At 31.9% G+C, this 23113-nt stretch overlaps 1 protein-coding gene across 1 annotated transcript in view; it reads right to left on the bottom strand.

Annotated features, from left to right (window-relative positions):
• LOC144845885 (uncharacterized) overlaps nt 1-23113 on the bottom strand; it is a 155047-nt gene that overhangs the window by 104231 nt on the left and 27703 nt on the right. Inside the window, exons 8-10 of the mRNA XM_078703384.1 lie at nt 22285-22413; nt 3326-3601; nt 2935-3243 (exon numbers count right to left, since the gene is read on the bottom strand). Of these exons, the coding sequence (XP_078559510.1) occupies nt 2935-3243; nt 3326-3601; nt 22285-22413 (714 nt within the window). The remainder of the gene's footprint in view (nt 1-2934; nt 3244-3325; nt 3602-22284; nt 22414-23113) is intronic.

Raw genomic sequence — 23113 nt, 5'->3', positions numbered from 1 at the left:
AAGTAATCGTTTTTTAACTTTGACAAACAATTGTATCGGAAAACAAAAATCGTAATTTAAATGAGAAAAACCATGTCCATTTTGTTTTTCTTTTTTTGTAACTTTTGTAACTATATCAAATGGCCTATTAAAGTTTGATTTTATTCATCATTATTTTCCATCTTTCAATATAATCAATATTCAATTAATATCTCTCTAAAGACTAAGATCCTAATGACAATGTCATATACTATGTTGTCAGTGTTTGTAAGCAATATAAATGTTTAGTTCGTATAATTGCAAATCTAATAAATGATTTGCATTTATCGTAAATCTAGATTAGATTCAAATGAATCTGAATTAATTTCTCATTAATTACAATCACAATACTAAAGAATGTATTTGTTTATCGAAGCCTAGAAATTCCAAAGCTGTATATTAATTATAATTTATTAAAAATGAAAAAGATCTTATAGTGACGTAATGCTTTTTGGCAAATTATCAAGTGCTCCCGAACAAAACAGATACAGAAATTTGTGATGTCGATTTTAATTTACACATGTGGCCGTATGCTTTTTTGTTTGTTATCGGTTTTCGGGATATCTTAATGATGAACTAATTTACATAAGCAGATTCCTCAGGTAGTGCATAAACACTTTCTTGATTTGGGTGGTAATCGCTGAAAATAAAATAAAAGCTTATAAGTAAAATATACAAATTTGACTGACAATATTATAGAATAATACTAAAATATCAATTAGAAGCTAACTTAATGTGAAATGTCATTGTCTATTTAAAACATTTCTCACAATCTAGCAATATACATAATAGATTAATTGAATGTAATAAAATGGATTATTATGTTATACTTACCAGGTTGAATATTCTGCATTGTTAGCCTCATTTGCATAATCCTGGTAAACGTGTAGCTCATTTGTCTCGTTCTTTTCAGATTTACTCACAATCTTACCTGATGGTTTGCTTTCATTTTTAAATTAAATAAAATAAACAAAAAAATGAGAAGATTAGATCTTTGGAATATTTCTAAACTTCATAACCAATGACAAAACAATTACGGTGCAAACACAAAAAAGAATTCAATACATTGATTTGGATTTTGTAATAGTAAATAGGAATGTTAACTACCTTGATGAAGAACTGTTACTTGCATAATTCGTGTAAACATGTTGAGCATTCGACGAATCATCGTTAGACTTACTCATATTCTTCCGCCATCTTTGTTTGCTTTAAACAAGCACAAAGTAATACAGTTAATTTATTTTTGTTAATGCCATTGTAGTGAAGACCTTAACAGCCCATCGACAATACCCAAATAAGAATAATAAAACAACAATCCGCTAACAAGTATGCCAACCACCACCAAGGCTCTGTCGATCGCACTTAAAGCAGTAGAGATACATACATTAATTCAGATTAAAAATGAGAAAAAAAGAAACTCAGAATTATTAAAAGAAAAAGAAGCAAAAACATATTAAACTGACTGATTGGTATATTCATGAATAATCTTAGCAAAATATCATAAACCTTACATGTGTGCAAGATAACTTTAGTTTAAATAAGTTCCGACATAAAGAAGTATAACATAACATTTTTAATAACTTACCCCTGTGTTACTATAACAGTACATACGACACCAATAAATACACCTGCTATCAAAGTTCCAGCAATTATGCTTCCACAATTGCATGTTTTTCCGTCTGAAACGAATTAGCATTTTAAGAAGTAAAACAATGTTTGTGTTTATGGTCTATAATATGCATTTTTTCTTTTGTAAAAGGGGGAAACTAGACTATATCTTATTGTTTTCTGGCAATAAAACTTCAAATTAAATAAACTTTAAAAGTTATGTAGTAATGAGAAGGAGGTATCTCACAATTTCCTTATAGTTCGTAACATTTTTCGTTAAGATCTTAATTATAAGAAAACAATATTTCATAATTAATAAGAGACACTCACCTTCAATTGTATCTGTAGTATCGATGCTTTTAACATAATCACTTTCATTGTCTTTGTTAGAGACAGTAACAAAAATGCTGTAAGCTGACGAACTTAAGTTATCTATGGTCACGTTGGAGTCAGTTCCACTATAAACAACATTACCTATTCCATCATCGTCATTCAATCGTAGATACACTTTGTATATGTAAGACGTGTCATAACATTTCAGTGTCTCTGCATCTGATTTAATTTTCTGATTATGATATAAATACAATTATCTAATCATTTTAGTAATTAATTAAGATTGATCAATGTATTGAACAATACATATTAATTTCCAACATTCAGACTTCTCAACGGTCTAACAACAAGAAATTAAACATTTTCTCATCGATCACCTTGAGTTAAAAACATTCAATCATCATTTTTTTTTTCAATATACAAATCAATTTTACAGTTTAATTTTCAATATAAGAAGAGGGAAAAATCAGGTATTTTTTGTACTATAAAAATAATGAATTATTTGTAATATTATGCCCTACTGTCAAGGTGTTCCATAGTATCGACATTTATTTAAAAGTTAGGCATATCGTCGTTAATGAATTATATAAAAATTAAATTTGCTTACTGTCCACCTGACCAATGTACTTTGTGGGTTACAGTCGGAAACATCATGGTTGGCTTGTTGAACTGAAGCAGGCGCTAAAACGTGAGAACACAATATAAGGTTAATATGTTGGCCTAGTATATTAATAACAACGCCATATATAGCACTTTTAACAATATATAGATTATACATAACTTAATTATATAGGTATTTATATTTACAGATAAGATGTGACTGTTAAAATTAACACGTTCGAATACAATTTATTACATAATGTACGGTATTTTAGAAAAAGATCCAAGTGTATAGTGTAATCAATAATTGCTGCTGCTGGATTAGATCTAATTGAAGGTATTTAGATAACGGTAAGTAATCAACATATAACCTACTTCCGCAAAGTGTTTTTACAGTGACTGTTCCTTCTCCAATTGGTCCTTCTCCTCCTTCGCCAGGTCGCACAGCAGAAACATCAAAAGTGTATTCTGTATCCCACACCAACCCACTAACATTGCCAGATAAAGAATTCTCATATAATGTCTTCTTCCAATCATTTGTAGTTCTCAGTTTGTGGTATAAAAAGTATCCAACAACTGGACCATCTCCATCATCAGTTTTGCTGTTCCATGCCGTCCATTCAATAGTGATAGAGGAGCTTAAAATGCTTAGTATGGTCAAACGTCCATTATATACAGGTAATCCTTAATATAAAAAATATATATTACCAAGATATAAACGATTTTAATTATACACAATAAAGAATGTTATAAATTATATACTTACGAAATATTTCTGTGATGATGTCACTTTCAACAAAGTAACCGTTTCGTGAAATTACACATGTATATGTCGAATCAGCATCAGCTATCACAGAAAATGTATGTGTTATATTCTGACCATCTCTATTTGTATCTATCACTGTTGTTATGTTCTCAGTGACGTCATTATTTGTCACTATAATCATTGTTTGAACATCGTATGTATCAGTCTGATAAACCGAACAAGATGTAGTTGTACGCTGTCCATTATTTGCAGATGCAAATGTGGTACTTAGGATTCCTGTGGAAACATGCAATCATTATTAAAATTAATATACTATAAAATTAGAATTGTTGTTCTTATACCTCGAATTTTCGGTTGATACAGACTTCAACAATCGTCCGGAAAACATCAGTTCTAAATATATTATATTCATACACAAATGTATATGCATTACTCATTGTTATATTGTTATATTCTTAGCTTACTGCTTTGTTATTCATTTATTACTAAATATTTAAGGGCTTGCTTTACAAACACAAAACAGTTAAGTCACTGTAATATACATAAGGTCCATTATAAATGCATTGTAACCAGGGAAAAGTAAGATTCCAACCAATTACGCAACAACATGCCACCACATCACCTAACAAACATAAACGTTATAGAACTCAATATTATAATTTACTCATTATTCGATTTTGTACATCAAATTCTAACTAATGAAAGGTTAAATACAAATTACTTTATTTGGCTAATATAACCAAACCAATCATTTAATATTGCCTTGCCATTTTTGCAATCAGGTTCAAGCCAATTAGAATCACATGTGCCTTCTATGCATCTACCAGTCCTATGACAATCGCATGGCTTATTGCATTCAATTTCACAGTTTTCTCCATAAAATCCAGATTGACATTCTACAAATAAACAAATGTAACAAAGTTCGTCACCCGATGCTGTATTATAACATATTTCGATGATATTGGGGAACTATAGTATGTAAAGATACAACACTGAGAATCAGGTATATCCCTAAAAAAATCATCAGCGTTAAGCTTCGAGATAAGTCATAGATTAAAAACGGGTAAGAATGTCAAATTAATTTAACCCAACTTCTATAAAATAAACTTTTTTTTCAAAATAGTATTGTTTTACCGTCTCAATTAAAATATTTTAGTAAATTTGTCACAATCTTACTTTGACAGTTAGATCCCGTCCATGGGTACGCACAAGATGAGTCCTGATTGTCAGTGCATCTTCCTGTAAATCGATCACAACCACCTTGTTTACAATGACAAGTTTGAGCACAGTCTGCACCAAATGTACCCGACGAACATTCTGTGAGATAATTTAAAATCAATTTTAAAAAAAAATATAAATACTTTTAAAACTATAAAAATGAAAACATGTTGAATGTTAAACTGCAGTGTAAGGAAAACGTAATATAACATTGATATAATATATAGGCCAATATTATTTTTTAAATTCCCTACTAGGCGTTTAAAAAAATGAATGTTTGTATTGTTTATATTATTTTATAGCATTACTTGTCTTGTCGTTACCTGTATCGCATTTTAATCCTTTGTAACCGGTTGCACAGCTACATCCATATGGATCAGGTAAGCAAAACTGAAAATATCTACACGAAGTAAGAGGACCGCTACTGGCACAAGGATTTTCACAATTCCAGCTATGTCTATTGCCATCGCATTCTAATCAAACCAAACGTTTTATTTTAAATCATTTACATTAAATATAGCAATCAGTTATACCGCGATTATTTTAATCAAATTAATGTGGAAGTTGAAAATTGATTAAAAAACAGGAAAATTCAACGACGCCATTTCATTTTACAGTGTAGGCCTGTGTAAACATTTGATCTTGTGTCATAATGTTCCCGTTCAAAGAATCTGCTAAGTATGGTGTTATTGTAATTGTGATTGTGGCTGTGGCGGTGGCGTTGGCGGTTGCTGTTGTTTTTGTTGTTGTTGTTATGATTATTGTTATTATTAGTATTATTAATATTATTATAATTGTATACACTATTGTGGCTGCTACGTTGTAACGTTTTTCTTCTATAAAATTGGGTCAATTTAAATCTCTGACTCTGTCATAATGTACGTTTATTTCTGCTCAATTTTGGAGAAGGCCTACTTGGAGTTTATAATTTTTTTATACGATCCTAAACAACGTTTGTCAAGTTAATCCATGTTTTTTTTATTTGGCTGAATGAAAACACAATAGGGCTAAATGCTAATAAACAAATTGTAGTTAATTCTAACCAATTTCACATGTGGATCCCATAAATCCAGGTGCACAGATACATAATCCTGTTTTGTCATCACATACGCCTCCATTACAGCAGTATTCACAGTCACCAGTGCAGTCAAGTGGACCCCATTTGTGACGTGGACAGGCTAAAGTAAGTATATACTTATTATTTACTTTCATAAATAATAAACTACTTCAACCATATTGTTAGCTATATTCAAGACTGTGATTATTCTAATCATACGTTTAAAACCTTTACATAATTGTCATTTCATTTTGATATTGATAGGTGTAATAGCAAACATTTGCATAACTAAGAAATATACAAACTTTCTCAATATTGAGGTTATGGCCAATCTTACTAAAGGTAAACACTTAAAATGTTCTCCTTTGTAAGCATTTGTTATTACTGTTTAGAATTCCAAAGGTACCAATTTCACAGTTTCAAACTATTAATTCATAATCTATAACTTTAACCAGTTTTACCTCGTACAATCAACTTAATAAACGCATGTTGACGATTTTCCCGGTCACCATCAGTGTACATCTCGTAAACCCCAGTATCACTGGTGTTTACCGAGTTAAATGTGAGGCTCGTTTCAGTTGCATCATTCAATACAGTGTCATCTTTCCTCCACATTAAAACACCACCCACAGTCGTTTGGAACCTAATCGTGACTTCATCTCCAACATTTACACTCACTGTGTTTTCTGAATTTTCAGGAGTTATTAATGCTGTTTTGAAAATAAAACAATTTTATTATTTTATACATAGTAGTGTAAAAATCATGTGATTCTAGGTACTTGCTAATTCGCGAAAGATTTTATGTCTAGGGATAATACACATCACTTTTAGTTTCATGTCTGCTGCCTTCAACTTATTTCACATGTGAGTTCTGTTTATGTCACCTGATAGTATCGTAATCGTGTGTTGGATGGACCAGTTACCGTCGCTTGATAACCCCGCAGTTTATTCTCTCTAGACACTTATAAGTGGAAACAAATCTTGAAGTATATTATAGAAATCAGATACAAATAAATACGTCAAACGCTAAATTACACCAAAAAAAAGAGGCAAAAATGAAATTACCGCCGTGGAACTTAAAACCCATAAGTATATTATATACTATTATCAATTAAATTCAGTACCATAAAAAAGACTAAATAATGCTGATACAATGATTACTATTATCATTCGTTTCCTCACCATCATCTCTTATTTTAGTAGTTTGAACGAATGTGGTGGCGCCTTCTTTCACTATCTTGCAATAGTATACTCCCATGCCGACTGATCCTGCGACATACCTTCCCAACGTCTTATCCCCTGGCACATTCCACGATATTTCATTTCCTTGTTCACCATTCGCTACTCCAAATGATCTACCGTGACTCAAGCTATAACCATTGAATGTGCTAGGAGTGTAACATTGGAACCCTGTGTTAGCGTTGCTTTGTGGAGACAAATTTAAAACTGTTATATAGCCATCATTTCCTAATGTAGAAAATATAAAATGTAATATAATCATGGTATTTTATAATCATTTGGTGCTAAAAGTAATCGTATTTGGTGCGGAATTGTATGCTTAATACATTTGGTTTTTTTCCTTCATAGGCCTAGGTTTGTAAAGCACAGATCAACCAAATCGTTTGATAGTTGTGTTACATTATTGATGAATGTAATTATTTACAGATGAGGAAAATGTTAAGTGGAGATCTGTGTAGGGTTGCTGGAATTCATGTAATACTTAAAATAAATATATAAACTATGACCATGATAATAGTTGGTCAATTATACGTATTCCCACCACGATTACGATATGGCACTGATAACCAGATTGTGATTTTGTTTATGTATTTCCAAACGACACAGTACTGTCTGCAGATTATATATTGACATTGTATAATAAATGTACGTAATCTGCAATCTTAAATTGTACTAACTTACCCCGACATGAAGCAATAACTTGAAGCAACATCACAACTGTAACAATCATATTTTTCCTGAAAAGAAGTTATTTTTTAGAATCACATTACACTTATACTGAAACTTATAAAGGCAATAAATGATATATAAATGAAAACTTGTACCGCAATAAAATGACATGTATTTCCTGGTCATTATTGATTTATTGCCTTAAAATCAAAGTTTACAGTTTACTAGTGTTTGCTGTTTGTTAATGACATAGCTGACTGGCATATGCCTACGTCTCATGTCAAACTGTTCGCGACGATACCAAAATATTTGGAAGAATAAATCGGGAGCAACACTCCTTTCAAAATTGGATACTGTTATTGTATGGTCCGATAAAATGGTTTTTATGATTTCAACATTATGTATGTGAAAGAGTCCGAATAGGCGTCGTATACGTTTCAGAAGACCCCATTGCACCCAGGATTGCACCCAGGCCGCCAAAAGACATTTAGGCCTATAATTATGACAAGGAAGGCTTCCTAGTGTTGTATAAATCATATGTACGCCCAACAGCCCCCATTTAGAGTATTGTATTCAGGCATGGCCGAACCCAACGCTAATAATGATGTTTTGGCAAAGTACAACGAAGAGCGACAAGGTATAGTATTTAAATAACAAAAAGGTAAGTATTCAAACAACAAGGTATGTTTAGCTGTGACGTAGCTGACCTAACCACTAGCCAATCACAAGGCACTAAAATATAAATACATTATACATACATACATGACATTTTCATGAAAAACCGCTGCCTGGCCATGCATTTAAAACAATATTATTGCACTGTACACGGTAAAGACATACATAGTCAAATAAGGGAAGCGTTCCTGCTCGAATGAATTATTTAATATCTATATTTTATAGATTAACGTAACTTTAGTTTCTGGAGATTTCCTGGACAATATAATAATTCAAATAAAAAATTTGCATATTTTATATCAATATTATCAAATACTTAACTTATCAAATAATAAACTACGGTCGTAAAATAAAATCATGAACTCAAATAGAGCAATCACACTGCGCATACGATTTATAGGGCCTACATGGGTAAGTGTTGATCCTGATATTAACAGTTGATTCGCAACTTCCGTGGCAAGAGACATGGCGATCAAAGAGCGTGTTTGTTTTCATTTCAGAATTAAGGTTTGGCTGAAGTATTGAGCCGTTATAATAAGTATAGGCCTACAAAATGATATTAGAAAATACAAAATACGACACATGTTATTACAAATTATGATAGCTGACTTTATTACAAAATACGACAGGTCAATTTATTACACACACGTTTTTTAAAACAAAATATATGTATATACGTATAGCTTACTTACATGATTAAGCTCCAAGTAGCAATTCCGAAATTGTTTATATGATTCGATGTACGTATATGATATGATAAACAGAATAAGGAAGTTATCCTAAACTACGGTACACACATAGACAGATGATTATGAATAACAATGTAATATCATACAAGACCGATTTGTTAAGTGCGAAGGAACAATAGGCCTAAACTATGGTAACCGGAGTCTTTCAATGATTCAACTACTTCGTTGGAAACTTAGTTTATTATTTAGTTAGGTTTTTTTTTCTCACAGTACACGCTGAATTCAAATTATTACTGTTTTACATGATTCATCAGTACTGTGTACTAAATATTCGTGCCTGTGGCTCGAGGAAACCAGTAATGGTTTTACATTTTAACAATTTGTAGCCTATTGTGCAATTTCTATGAAATGTGTACGCTACAGTACTTTATTAGTATACGATTGTGGTTCAGTAAACAAAAACGACTCAACTGCAAAGTAGCGGGAACACTCAACGTTTAACCGTGGCCTCCTTGACTGATAGTTGTGTAAAGAGAAACTCAAAACCACCCAACGTTAAAACTCAAATAAAACATGAAATTATAAAGAATTGGAGAAGAATCTTACAGAGTTGAACAAAATCATCTATAATGCGGCTTTAAGATTTTCTGTGTAATATTGTTCAATTGTAGGTATTCAATGGATGAAAAGTTTATATAGGCTACTGTATTGTATATTATTGTATATTATACTATTAACAATGTTAGTTAACTCTTTTGTTACAAAGATAAAGACACATATATTATATTATATACTTATATATTATTATTACGGTTCTTTCTGGCTGATTTTCTATATACATAGTGTAACGTCATCAGTTAGAATACGTTGCAAATCGCTGAAGGTAGGCTCCCACTAGGTCATAACACAGCAAATACTTTTCCTAAATGGCAAAACAATCATTTTTATTAACAATTTAATTACAATTGAGCAAACTTTCAAATTGTGCATTAAAATTGTGACGTCACAAAAGTAAAATAAAAACTCTATTGCATGCAAATAATTATTTGATGGGGTTTTATTCAATGTTATTCCATCAAGATGACAGTTAAATCATCCCAAGTTAATGCAAAATTCATTCCATACTCTGTCAATTAACAACTACTGTATAGTTCCACTTACCACATTTGTAACCAACCCTGGCCGATTTTTACGAAGTCGTTTAACACATTGGAAAATATCGATGACGTCATCCTGTTTCATTTTATCCAATGCTTCTGTAACTGTACAATAGACGCCAGTTCGTCCAATACCGTTTCTATACGTAAGATAAGATAATGAAAATCTAAATTGTACTACCACAACCAAATGAATTTCCCCAGAGTTTTGGGATAATAAAGTTTTATTGTATTGTATTGTGTATTGTATAGCGATCATAGTACAGTGGACTTAAATGTAACACTTTTCAACAACATTTTTCTCCCCTAAGGGTCACGTCATGTCACCGGCTATGAATACGAATTCAATACATTAAATAGATATGCTATGCAAACACAGGTAATAAAAGTAAATACCAAGTAAACATTTATGTAGTTGTATAATATTCTATTAAAGATAATAATAATTACTAATAGTTTATTAAAAGTATACTAAACTATTACTATACCTAAATTGCAATAATAAATGATAAAACGGTATAACTTTGACATTTCATGAGTGCACAGTCTCTAATTGTATTACATCAAAGAACTTATAACACAAGAATCTCCTGTTCGTCCGAAGCGCGTAACAATTTCGAAAGGCATTGTGGGATAGAATAGAGCTAATGGGTGGCGCCATTGTGAGCCATGGAGTAGGGCGCCCGCATCAAATTAGAAAGTCAAAATCATAGAGGGGATCTGCTAATACTCTAGTGGGGATAGAGTAATTGACTGAGGAGTAGGGCGCCCGCATCAAATTAGAAAGTCAAAGTCATAGAGGGGATCTGCTAATACTCTAGGGGTGGGGGGGGGGGGGTAGAGTAATTGACTTCCTAGTTTGGAGGGGGAGCTGCTCCATGCTGTGAAATGACGTCGCCCAGTTTGACCTTTTAACATTGTACTTCCGATACTGTGTTTTGAATGCAAATTGAAAAACAGGAGATTCTTGTGTTATAAGTAATTACATCTAAAAATGTGTTGCAATATTACTGTTTGAGCTTCGACATCGCGTAGCATAATATCCAAAATGTATTATAAAAAAGTAAGTGGTAATACCAGGGAACCAGGGAAGAGTGAACTGGTAATACTTACATGCAGTGAACTACAATGGGATTTGCTCTGTTTCTAACAGAAGTGTGCGAGGACTGAACCATTTCATACACCTGCAACAATGTTTCTAACTTTTCTGGAGTGTCTTGGTCAACTGGCCAATCAGTAACTTGGTATTGCGTCACACAAAATGGTTCAGATTTCTGGAGGAATTTTTTATTATTTAACATTGTTTTTATTTTAATCTCAAACAAATTTACAAATACATAAAAAACAAAGTTTAAAAAACAACCAAAAAAACAGATATCAAAATACTGGATTATAGGCAGGGACAATAAACCGAATATATATAATTATTATTTATCCAATCTCTAAACAGTATATTCGATCTTCTTTTTAATCAGTGCATTTCAGGTTTCAAAAAATATTAAATTATTTACCTTGTTAGTTGTATGTATGTACATTTTTCTGATAATAATATTTTGCCCTCTGCTTTCTTCGGAATCAAATTGTACTTTCAAATTGCCAACTGTTTTAGTGCTGCCCTCGTCTAACCAATACTGTGCGCATGTCTAAATGTGTTAATAATGACAGAGTATAATAACAGAAACCGTAGAAAAATATATGCGTCATATCTATACAGTATCAATAGCATCATTAGAGAATTATTATTGATATACGATATTCCGATTTTGTTTGCTTTTGATTGCTAGAATCGAACCTGCAACTATTCACCTCACACCTGCTGGACTGGTGCCTTAACCACAATATTGATAGTGTAGGCATAACAGGTCAGGCTTATATGGTTGACAATTATCAATGCGAATAATTATATTTTTACATTTCCAGAATTTAAATTCTACAAATTAGAATCTCCTAAAAGCCAAAAAACACATTCTAACTTCTATAAAATGAGATTTTTTGAATTTAGTCATCTCCATCGAACGATTATGATGTGATTGGTACCAACCGGATCTGAAAAATCCATGGAGTTCAACATCACAATAGTAGATGTTTTCCAATCGTAAACCAGTCGCCAGAAATCATCAACAGTATCCTCTATTGGCATCTGAGTAGCAATGAATCTGTCACTTACTCTGGAACCCTACAATTAAACAACATTTTAATATAAGTAGAGTATAAATTAATTTATTATAGTGAGATTGAAAAAGGTGTGTAAAATCTACGAAGAATTTCTTAGAATTGTGCAAAATTTAAATTCAAACAAGTTGATTATTACAACTTATATATTTATTATTAAGTAACTTACTAACTTTTTTTGTGGATATTGTTATCTCTGTTAGTTGATTTGAAATAAAAAATATAAAATAAATGACTAAAACTTACATTAAGGAATGAAGCATTGATGTAATTGTTGCTTTCTGATTTTAAGATGACTCTAGATCGATCGACTGTTAAAAGAAGCAAAGAAACAAAAAGTATTGTTAATAAAACAAATGTATATTCATTGGAAATGGAAATGGGGTAGATTAACAAAATGTTTAAAATCTTTTTTTTTAATGGGATGCAGAATCGTGCCAAACACAATGGAATAGATAAGTTATGAATAGATAGTACTTCTTGAACAAATCTATAGGCCTATCCACTGGTTGAATGTAAGACGGACAGCAAACAACCAATACACACTGATGTATCAATTTTTAAACAATGATCAACCTTTATACCTGGCAACACATTTCCAAATCGGTTTTTCTTGATACTATGTTCCTGACGTCCACTCAACATTTCTTCTAGAGGTGGCGATGGAGTTACAGAAACCAACATCTGTCATTGACAAACACGTAAAGATAGCTGTTAATTTTATTGACTTACATTATGAAGAAGAATGGGATGATAGATATTACAGTAAGATAATTTTTACCTCCAAATGTGTTAGTTAGTTAGTTAGTCAGTTAATCAGACATTACGACTTGCTTCCATTTTTCAGTTTATGACAGAATGGTTTGTCATTGCGTTAATGTTAATACCAATTATATATGCTAATCAATTGTTATAAATGAGCAATACCTATAAAAATAGATATATTAAAAATATAATATTTACGTCAAATTCTTCTTCAATGAACGTTTTCTTTGTTTTAGGATTTGTACGCTTCAACTTTTTCATTCGACTTGTAAATTCGGAGACTGGAAATTGTACAACACCATTTAGATAAAACTCACACAAGGCGCTGTAAATGAACACATACTGCTCCTACAAATGATAGGAAGGATGACTGTCATTCGTTAACATCATATAATGCACAACAGATTAGGGTTTTATCATCTTAGACCCATTTAAAAAACCATTTCCTGTAGCATCCAATTTCTGCCTTAAAGGTCATTTACTGATACTTTAATTTGTACTGTGTACAGTAAAGTAAACATTAGACATCTATATTATTAACTATGCTAGAAGTCAAGTATTACCAACAAAAAATAAATTTAAATAATAAAGAGTGTATACACTTTATCATAAGTAGGCCTTTAAAAGTAAGAGGCGTTTTTTTGTATTTAACTTACCGGAGTCTGAACCATACTAATGCGAGCTTCTCGAATATCTTTTATGTATTGAAGAATATCAACAGCTTCTTCAGTCATTATCATATCCAACATGGCGTCAATGACAATATAGGTCCCGGTTCTGCCAACACCAGCACTGTAATAAACAAAACAACAATCGTTAATTTGAGGTTTTAATGATAATTAGCACTGTCATAATTCACAATTTCTAGTATTTATAAGCAATGGTATTAGTAATTCCAGCAATCTGATGATATAATAGGCTTATTGTGTGGATAGTTTCTTACATAGACCGTAAATAAATTGATTTAACATCTTTTATATTGGATGTTATTAATTTTACTTAACGAAGTAGACCTAACGATGACACTATCCTAGCTATACTCTACCGGGTTTTTTTTCAATACCAGTAAACTACGTACACTTTGAACTTTTAAAAAAAGAAAAGTTTTTTTTTTAATACAGAATGTATTCCTAATCATACCTTGTATAAGCATTTGGTAATATTGCACTTTACCTGCAGTGTACTAATACCGGGGTCAAAGAAGTTCCTCGTACACTTTTCACTTTCTGAATAAGACGCAGTAATTCTGAAGCAGACTTTGGTACTCCCTTATCAGGCCATTGAGTGAAATGAAACTGCTTAATGGTACGTTGTTCATTTTCTTCCTAAAACATAAGTAGTAGAATCCACACTGATATCAATACAAAAAATACAACCATAGTTTTGAACGAAATATCATATTAAAAAAGTATAAATCATTCTGATTCATGATAATGATTCGTGTTTTAATATTAATAATTCAATTAAATAGGCCAAAATGCATTACACTTTTAACGTGTCGTTAATAATAACGTTTCATTGGGTAATATTGCCTGCAGTGTACTAATACCGGGGTCAAAGAAGTTTTACACAATTTAGCCTTCGGCTACAATGTAAATTTTTGTTTTTATTGAATAAACCTTGAATATAATATATATATAATATTCATGATCCGTTTTTTTTTATAAAATAATATAAAAAGAATCATTTAAAGGAAATTCATTACCCACAAGCTCCTTGCTCTACGTCTGCATTGTTTTTTTGACCGTGTTGGTCTAAGTATAACCAGAATAATAGTAATACAGATGATCAATATGAAATTTAATTGCTTGTAAAATAAGCCAAAATTCAATGAAGCTATTACCAATATTTATCTATATCAATTTATCAAGCTTAAATACTTACGATTCGCACCGTTCTTGTTGTGTAGTCCTCGGTTGTTTCTTCATTAGTAACCGTTACAGTGATGTCATCGAAAACAAAATTCTCTTGTTCATCGGGCCAGTATTTCTTACATTTTTCCTTGTTGTAGATTTAGATAAACATTTTAATTAGTATATCCATGTAAATGATTGTAAAAAGAAATATAATACGTCAAGCTAAATACAAATTGTTATATTTGACTGTTTTCTTAAAACGGACCCAAAAATACTGGTCGTAAAGAAACTATATCTTTTTATTCAAATCGTAATTGTAATCCATCTATGTTTATCGTAACATTAAATATAATATTGACGGTTTATTCACCTTATTTCCTTCAAGAATGTTTGTAAGCATAACGATTACTTTAATATCTTTCTGCCAGATCATTCGCCAAAAATCACCAAGAGAGTTTTTGTTAGGACCTGTTAAAAAATGATTAATGGTCATCTAGAATTAGAACGCTCATGATGATTGTGGTAAGTGTCGCTGAAATATTCGTCAAAACATATAAACATGTTTTCCACTAAGCGAATTTAGCCTAAAGTATCCAAATGGAAATAAGCTAATAAGCTTTTGGGGCTATCCTGGAAAATCTTTTATAAATGTATTATCCGTATAATTGTAATGTCCGTAATTTATGTTATCACTTTGTATATGTATTTTTTATGATGATTTTCCTAATTCAAATCAAATCAAATCAATTTATTTGCCCGAATATAAAACGTTGACTAGTGCGCATGCGTATATTTTCAACTACTTTTTTGACGTGATGTGAAGATTGTGCATTCAATCAAAACCTAGGTTTGTCCGATTCGCGCGAATATATACCTAGTAAAAAACGGGCTTAGGTGTTGTTGACTATTAGATTTAAACTTATACTGACATTTATAAATTAATTTCTTCAGTACTGTTGTCATAAAGATATTATTCAAAATATTAGATCAAAGTTTATTTTCTCTTGAGCCTGGTTTTTATATAATTTGTGTATTCTTACCTTGGCACGCTATGTAGTGCTCCGTTTTACTGTAACCCTAAGACAAATTAAAATAATCAGCATAAAAACAGAGTAAGAAATTGCTCCAAGTGTTGGGTTGATATAGACTACCGGACATGTGCATTAAGGGTTTCACAAACACTCTATCAAATCGACGCATAAATTAAACATACAGGAGTTATGTTACAAAACCTTTTATGAGGAATAGACCGATACGGAACAGTATTGCACACAAAGTGTCTTTATTTCTCCTTTGTAATGAGGGTGGTGGGTGTGTTGAGTAATTTATCAGATTATTCTGAGGTAAGTTGTACTTTCTTTCTTTTCTAATGTTTTCCCAGTCAAGAAACAAAATATGTTTGCAGTATAGAGAAAGTGTTTCACATGATAATTACATCGATATAGCTTGCATTGTAGTAATCCGAATCAGGATCACCGTTCATCTTCTCCAACACGACTCTTGCATGATCATCTAAGGAGAATACATGTTTATATAAACAAATACAATTGTGCTGGTTGAACTATTTCCCAATTTAAAACAACAAATAATTAATGTGTATTTATTCTCACGTCAATTTTACGCAGCCACTTAAGACATTTGTTACTTACATGGGACGATATTCTTGAATCTGTTCTTAGTTTTGTGACATTCTTTGGCTGCTACTTCCCATGGGTGAGCCTGATCGACAGGTAGAAGCTAAAAATAAAAAAACAAAACAAAAACGAATAGTAATAGGCATAAAGCTATTTTAAAGCAGGAAGGTATAAAAATAATGGTTAAAGCGTATTGTGATTTCCAGCCGCTGTTTTTTTTAATGAATTTTGCATTTCTTTTACATAAGTAACAGGAAATATATATATTTGATTAAACGTAATAAAGTAAATTAATCCAAGTTTTACTAACGTCAAATTCATTGTGTAAGTCTGTTGAAAGCGTATGAGCAAAATATGCAACCAAATCAGAAATTTGAATTCTTCGAGAAAATGTTGATGTACTTGTTGATGGAACCGCATGGACGTTCTCGTATAAAAAAGATCCATCTTCTGGAAAATCAACGTTTGATGGCGCTGTTGAATCAACTGAGCGTGATGTAACGTCTAAAAATGTATAAAATCAATTACAATATTCTTATATTCATTAGAAAGAATCCATATTAAAATGATGAAATAAGTACGCGTTCTGTAGTGTTATTTTAAAATACTATATAACATCGTTCCAAATTAACATTGTTAACAATACAAGTACCGACAAAAACATATGAGGATATAATCACTATTGAAGACAGTGAAATAAAATCAATATACCTTCAAATGTTATGCTATCTTGTCTCGCCCGATGTGCAGTGCGTTTGTCTTTTTTTCTTTTCCTTATGATCGCAAAATAAAATAAAGTTCAGTAAAATTAAATAAATCAGATTGTCCAGTTTTAGTTTTAATTATATTTAATATTAATGTTAGTTACCATTAATCCTCCCAATTGAAGAAGATCCACGCCTTCTTAATGGAACACGTCAAATTATTAAAAATCAAGCTCTGACATTATGTGATGAAATACAGAAAGCAGGCTTAAAATGTACTCATGTTGGTAGGCTTGAAAATACTCGATTCCCAAAACTAAGTGTTGGACATAGAGGCAGACCCGAACTCAGGTACAAGGACACCATAAAACGAAGCCGATTAATACCAACGACAGACTGGCTCAAAACATAGTCAAGTGGAGGAAACTGATCCATATTAAATCAATCATAGTCGACGATAATGGACCGCTATGATGATGGTATTTAATACATGTTGAACGTTTTCAAATTTGCTTATTCTACATGTAAAAATGTTTATTCTAAATGGCTAATATAATAAATCAATATTTATACATACATAACTATTATAACAATCGCAACCAACACAAGTATACAAACGAGGGATCCAACGATACCACCAATAATACCACCACTAGCACTACTTGAGCTGTTACCATCTGGATCAGAAAATACGGAATATTGTTTTTTGTTTCAGTATAATATGGTAGTGTTAGTTACGAATTGTAGGCCTACTATCAATAAATAAATTAATACAAACACAGCTTTTCGTGATTTTGTGCTAAAGGGATTAATCGTAATCAGCATGATTTATTTTTTATATAACGGATTGGAGACAAGTCTACCGGTAAGGCCGGATAGCCACATGGGTAATGAAGTGTAAAGTTAAATAATCACGAAGACAAACATATTATACACGATGCTCTAAAAACAAAGTATTGGGAGAGGAGTTGTCATAAGAAAATCATCATATGACAGGATTTGAACCAAAGACCATGGGGTTGGTAGTTGAGCATCTAAACCACCAAGCAGCCCCACTAGCTTTCGGTTTCTGATACATTTAGATTAAAATATATACACAGTACGTAAATAAATATTAAATGACTCCATGAGATATTCTAAAAAAATATATAATTTATTAGAAACGATTACTTATTCATTCCTTAAATAATGAAAAACACCCACCTTCACTTATATAGACGCTTTCAACATAATCACTTTCATTGTCTTTGTTAGATACAGTAACAAACAAGCTGTAAGCCGACGAGCTCAAGCTATCTATGGTCACGTTTGAGTCAGTTCCACTGTAAACCACCTCACCTATTCCATTATCATCAATCGATTTTCGATACACTTTGTATATATAAGACGTGTCATAACATTTCAGTGTCTCTGCATCTGCGTTAATTTGCTAAATATGATATTATTGAAATAAAAATAGAATTTAATAAATCACAATAGACCTAATCAACACTTTTTCTTATTTTTTTAAAATATGGAACAAAGAACTAAGTGACGATGTACTTGAAAGAGTCGTTTGCTTCTAATTGTATACTATAAATGGTCTATATTTTTTTCATTTTACTTTTGCATAAAACGTGATAAAGACAAAAAAAAAAAAAAACTAAGTTATTCAATCATATTCTCTTGTTCTTTCGTGCGCTAAACTAAACCAAACACAACCTCAAACAAAAGTCAACAAGGCCTATATCTATATGTGTCAACGTAATTTCGAAAAGAAATGAGCACGGAATACAAATTCATATTTACTTACTGTCCAGGTCACCAATATATTTTGTAAATTTGTTTCGGAAACCTTATGATTCACGTCGTTCACTGAAGCTGGCGCTATCAAGAGAGATCACAAAGTAATGTATTTAAATAAGTTCATATAAAAACTCATACAACTCTTCATAATCTAATAGATTTATGTTCTAAGAACACAAATTCAAGTTCGGTCAAGTTTTGGTGGTGGAGCAAGTATTCTCGATACTCGATAAAGACTTAACAAAACTGGAGGTACAGGGTGGCGTCAAATGGCTCGATCGTACTTTAAATAACCCTGTGTATTTTTCGGAAGAGTAGGGATCACCCCGGTTAGGTTTACTGGTACATATCCGTGGTGAACAGATGAATTAGCGCCGTTTGGTGGCAGCACTCGACATGAGTTGTTGTCTGATTCACTGTTTTATCGTTTCAAGCGCTACGAAACGGTTATCAGTTATTCAACAGTGTGTTTATTTATTTATATTTAGAGACAGATGGATATGATAGTATCTTTTTCGGTTAGCATTTCTTAATTACGTATATAAACGTTGTCGATGTATACAATGGCCAGCTTCGTTAAATTAAGAGATTCAAGGTAATAATAACTTACTTCCGCAAATCGTTTTTGCTGTGACGGTTTCTTCTCCAATTGGTCCTTCACCCCTTTCACCAGGTCTCACAGCTGAAACACCGAAATCGTATTTTGTATCCCACATCAACCCAGTAACAGTGGCTGATAACAAATTCTGCAATAGCCCAATATTCCAATCATCAGTATTGTTCAGTTTGTGGTATAAAACGTATTGGTCAACTGGACCATCAGCTCCATCGTCAGTATTGCTGTTCCATGCCGTCCATTCAATGGTGATAACGGAGCTTGAAATACTAAGTATCGTCAAACGTCCGTTGTATGAAGGTAATCCTTTTAAAAAATTGTTAGGTTTTATTTAGAAACATTCGTGAAGTTTCTAAGATATACTGTAAGCGCTTTAAATTATGTATTAATTTAGGTTATTTATAAATTACTTACGAAATATTTCTGTGATGATATCACTTTCAACAAAGTAACCTTGTCGTGAAATTACACATGTGTATGTCGAATCAGCATCAGCTATCACAGAAAATGTATGTGTTATATTCTGACCATCTCTATTTGTTTCTGCTGTTGTGATGTTCTCAGTGACGTCATTATTAGTCATCATAATCATTGTTTGAACATCGTATGTACCAGTCTGATTAACTGAACATGACACAGTTGTAATCTGCCCGTTATTTGCTGGTGTAAATTTGGTAGTAAGGATTCCTGTAGAATGAAAAAACAAAATGAATTCAACCTATTATAGTCATTTTAGATTTCTACTTAAAAATCATGTAATCATTAAAATGTATTTGTGTCAAGGCAGTCTGGTTATTTTTATGGTATTGTAATACTTACTTAACAATTGTGAAGCAACAGTGCGAAAGCGTCAACGTCGCAAAATTACATATGAAGTTAAATTATGACTAGTTGATAATGCCCAAACCCCTTGGAACTCTTTAAAATTACAAAAAATGAATCTTATAAAACTCCAATTAGTCATTGGATTTTGCATCTATATATAAATTATGGTTAATTCTGACATAGGCGAGCACAATGCAAAAACTTCGGTACAAATCTCCGCCTTGGATACCTACCTTATCTATCTCAGATGTACCGCGAAACGTAGATTTGATAACATTAGTTTTCACATCGACGCTATTGTTCCATTTTTGTCTTTTACAACGACAAAATTTAGCGTTACCTATCGAAATTTGTGGATATCACAGGGTTATTTTCACACACTCGCGCTGTTGTTCAACTGGCTTCCGGGTCCGTCACTTTCGGCAAAATGGCCGTTGGTGGCGCCATTCAATATTAAATAAAAAAATATTTTAGTGGTTCAACGTATCGTGAACTACTGAAATTAATTTGTTTTAGATATTCAACTAATCAATTATTTTGATTAAAGGCATTTACTTTACGTGAACTACAATTTGTTTTAGTAATTTAACTTTTATTGAAGGCCTTTACTTTTATGTGAACTACAATGTGATTTTAGTGATTGAGAACTACAATTTGTTTTAGTAATTTCACTATTATTGAAGGCCTTTATTACTTTTACGTGAACTACAATGTGATTTTAGTGATTCAACTGAATCGTGAACTACAATTTATTTGTTTTAGATTTTTAGATATTCAAATATCAATTATAAAGGCCTTTACTTTACGTGAAATACAATTTGTTTAGTAATTTAACTAATTATTTATGCTATTTATTAATCATTTTATCAAATTTAGGTGCGATTCAATGCTACTATTATAGTAACATTGAATCGCACCTAAATTTGATAAAATGGTTAATAAATAGCATAATAGCATAGGAGGCCTACCAGGGAAACACCTTTACTGTTTATCGATTATTTCTGTTGCTTTCTCTATTTATATTTATAAAGTGTCTACTACGACCGAAATATAAGTAGGCTACGAAAGTTGTTATTAGATGCTGTTGTCATGATATATTGTGATACAAATGTTAAAGCCCCGCTCACTGTCACCCACTTTGATATATGCTTTTGGTCTCTTGGTACGGTCACGTTACAGAGACTGTTTCAGTGATTGATGACCCCTATTAACGGTTTCCTCCTGTGTGTAAAGTTCAGATAATATATATAATAATATACTATGTCTATTATACGTATACTGTTCTTTACAATTATATTATTTGCATTAATACCAATTGTTGTAATACCAATTGTTGAAAGTTTTTACATCATCACAGAGAGAATTAATGTACATTTTGTTTACAAATAAATAAATCTATTGAGTAACTTTTCCCCTTACGTTCTTAACCACCGATTGCTGTCAAGTGTCCATACATCATTAATCGGGCAGGGGACGTAATCAATCATAATTGGTATACATTGCGCATCTTACCAAACTTATTTTCAGTACAGGTTCAAATCTCACACACACATTCGGCGGAAGACCGAATAATAATAATTAGCCTATATTGTTCTCTATTCGTACATTTTTTAAACTCTAATTTGCTATATTACCCTGGAAGCGATATGTTTGGCGTACCTAATTTATGGACCACCATGAAACATCACAAAATAAACATACATTACTCATCAGTCATATGCATAGGTGTCACCCGGGCATCAATTTCCAGAGGCGTTGGTCATGTTTTCGAGGACCATTCGAGTACACCCACTAGAGGGTGCGCGAGCGAAGCGAGTGAACCCTCTAGTACTTCAAATAATAAAAGGTTAAATTGATTTGGTGAATCTAACAAAACATTGTTATGACGACAAACTTACTATTTTCACAGTCAGGTTCCAGCCAGATAGGATCACACGTGCTTGCTATGCATCTACCAGTCCTGTGACAATCACATGGCTTATTACATTCAATATCACAGTTTTCTCCATAAAGGTTAGGTTGACATTCTAAGAAATAAAATGATGATGGTGTGTAACATAATTACAACACTTGTATATCACCTGAGGTTTCTAACAATGACAGACATTTTTAAAACGCACAGAATAGTTTACTTTCGAGAGGAATAAAAAGACAGTTGTTCTACAACTGTAGATAACTGTAATTTCATTTCCTCCTATTCTTTTAGACATCATTGTAAGGCTCAAATTAATTTTAAATGCAAACATGATAAAAGAATGTGATTTTAACAAAAAATAAAGAGAGAAGAGAGCCCGTAGAGTATGAAGTTGTTGAAATTATTGTGTTACTGTCTCACAGTCTATATTAAAACATTTGATAAATTCAGACTTACGTTGGCAGTTAGATCCCATCCATGGAGATGCACAGGTCAAGTCAGTGCATTTTCCTGTATATCGATCACAATTAACATCTGGATTACAATGACAAGTTTGAGCACAGTCCGCCCCAAATGTACCCTGTGGACATTCTGTATAATGACGATTATTAATTGAATATTATCATCATATCCAATTTACGATAAATAGTCTTTAACATGGTGGATTGAAAACCCATGAATTGATTTAAGGAAAACGATAATACAATAAATATCTTGAATAAATTATTTTAAAGCCAAATCAGTCAGATTTTACTCAGGTGGTAGATTTGGGGTCGCCTGCTAATTACGATAATGATATACATAATACCATA

The sequence above is a fragment of the Antedon bifida genome, chromosome 6 (assembly GCF_963402885.1).
Source record: "Antedon bifida chromosome 6, ecAntBifi1.1, whole genome shotgun sequence".
Taxonomy (NCBI): domain Eukaryota; kingdom Metazoa; phylum Echinodermata; class Crinoidea; order Comatulida; family Antedonidae; genus Antedon; species Antedon bifida.
Note: the sequence above shows the minus strand (reverse complement) of the source record. Positions and strands in the feature narration are given on the sequence as shown.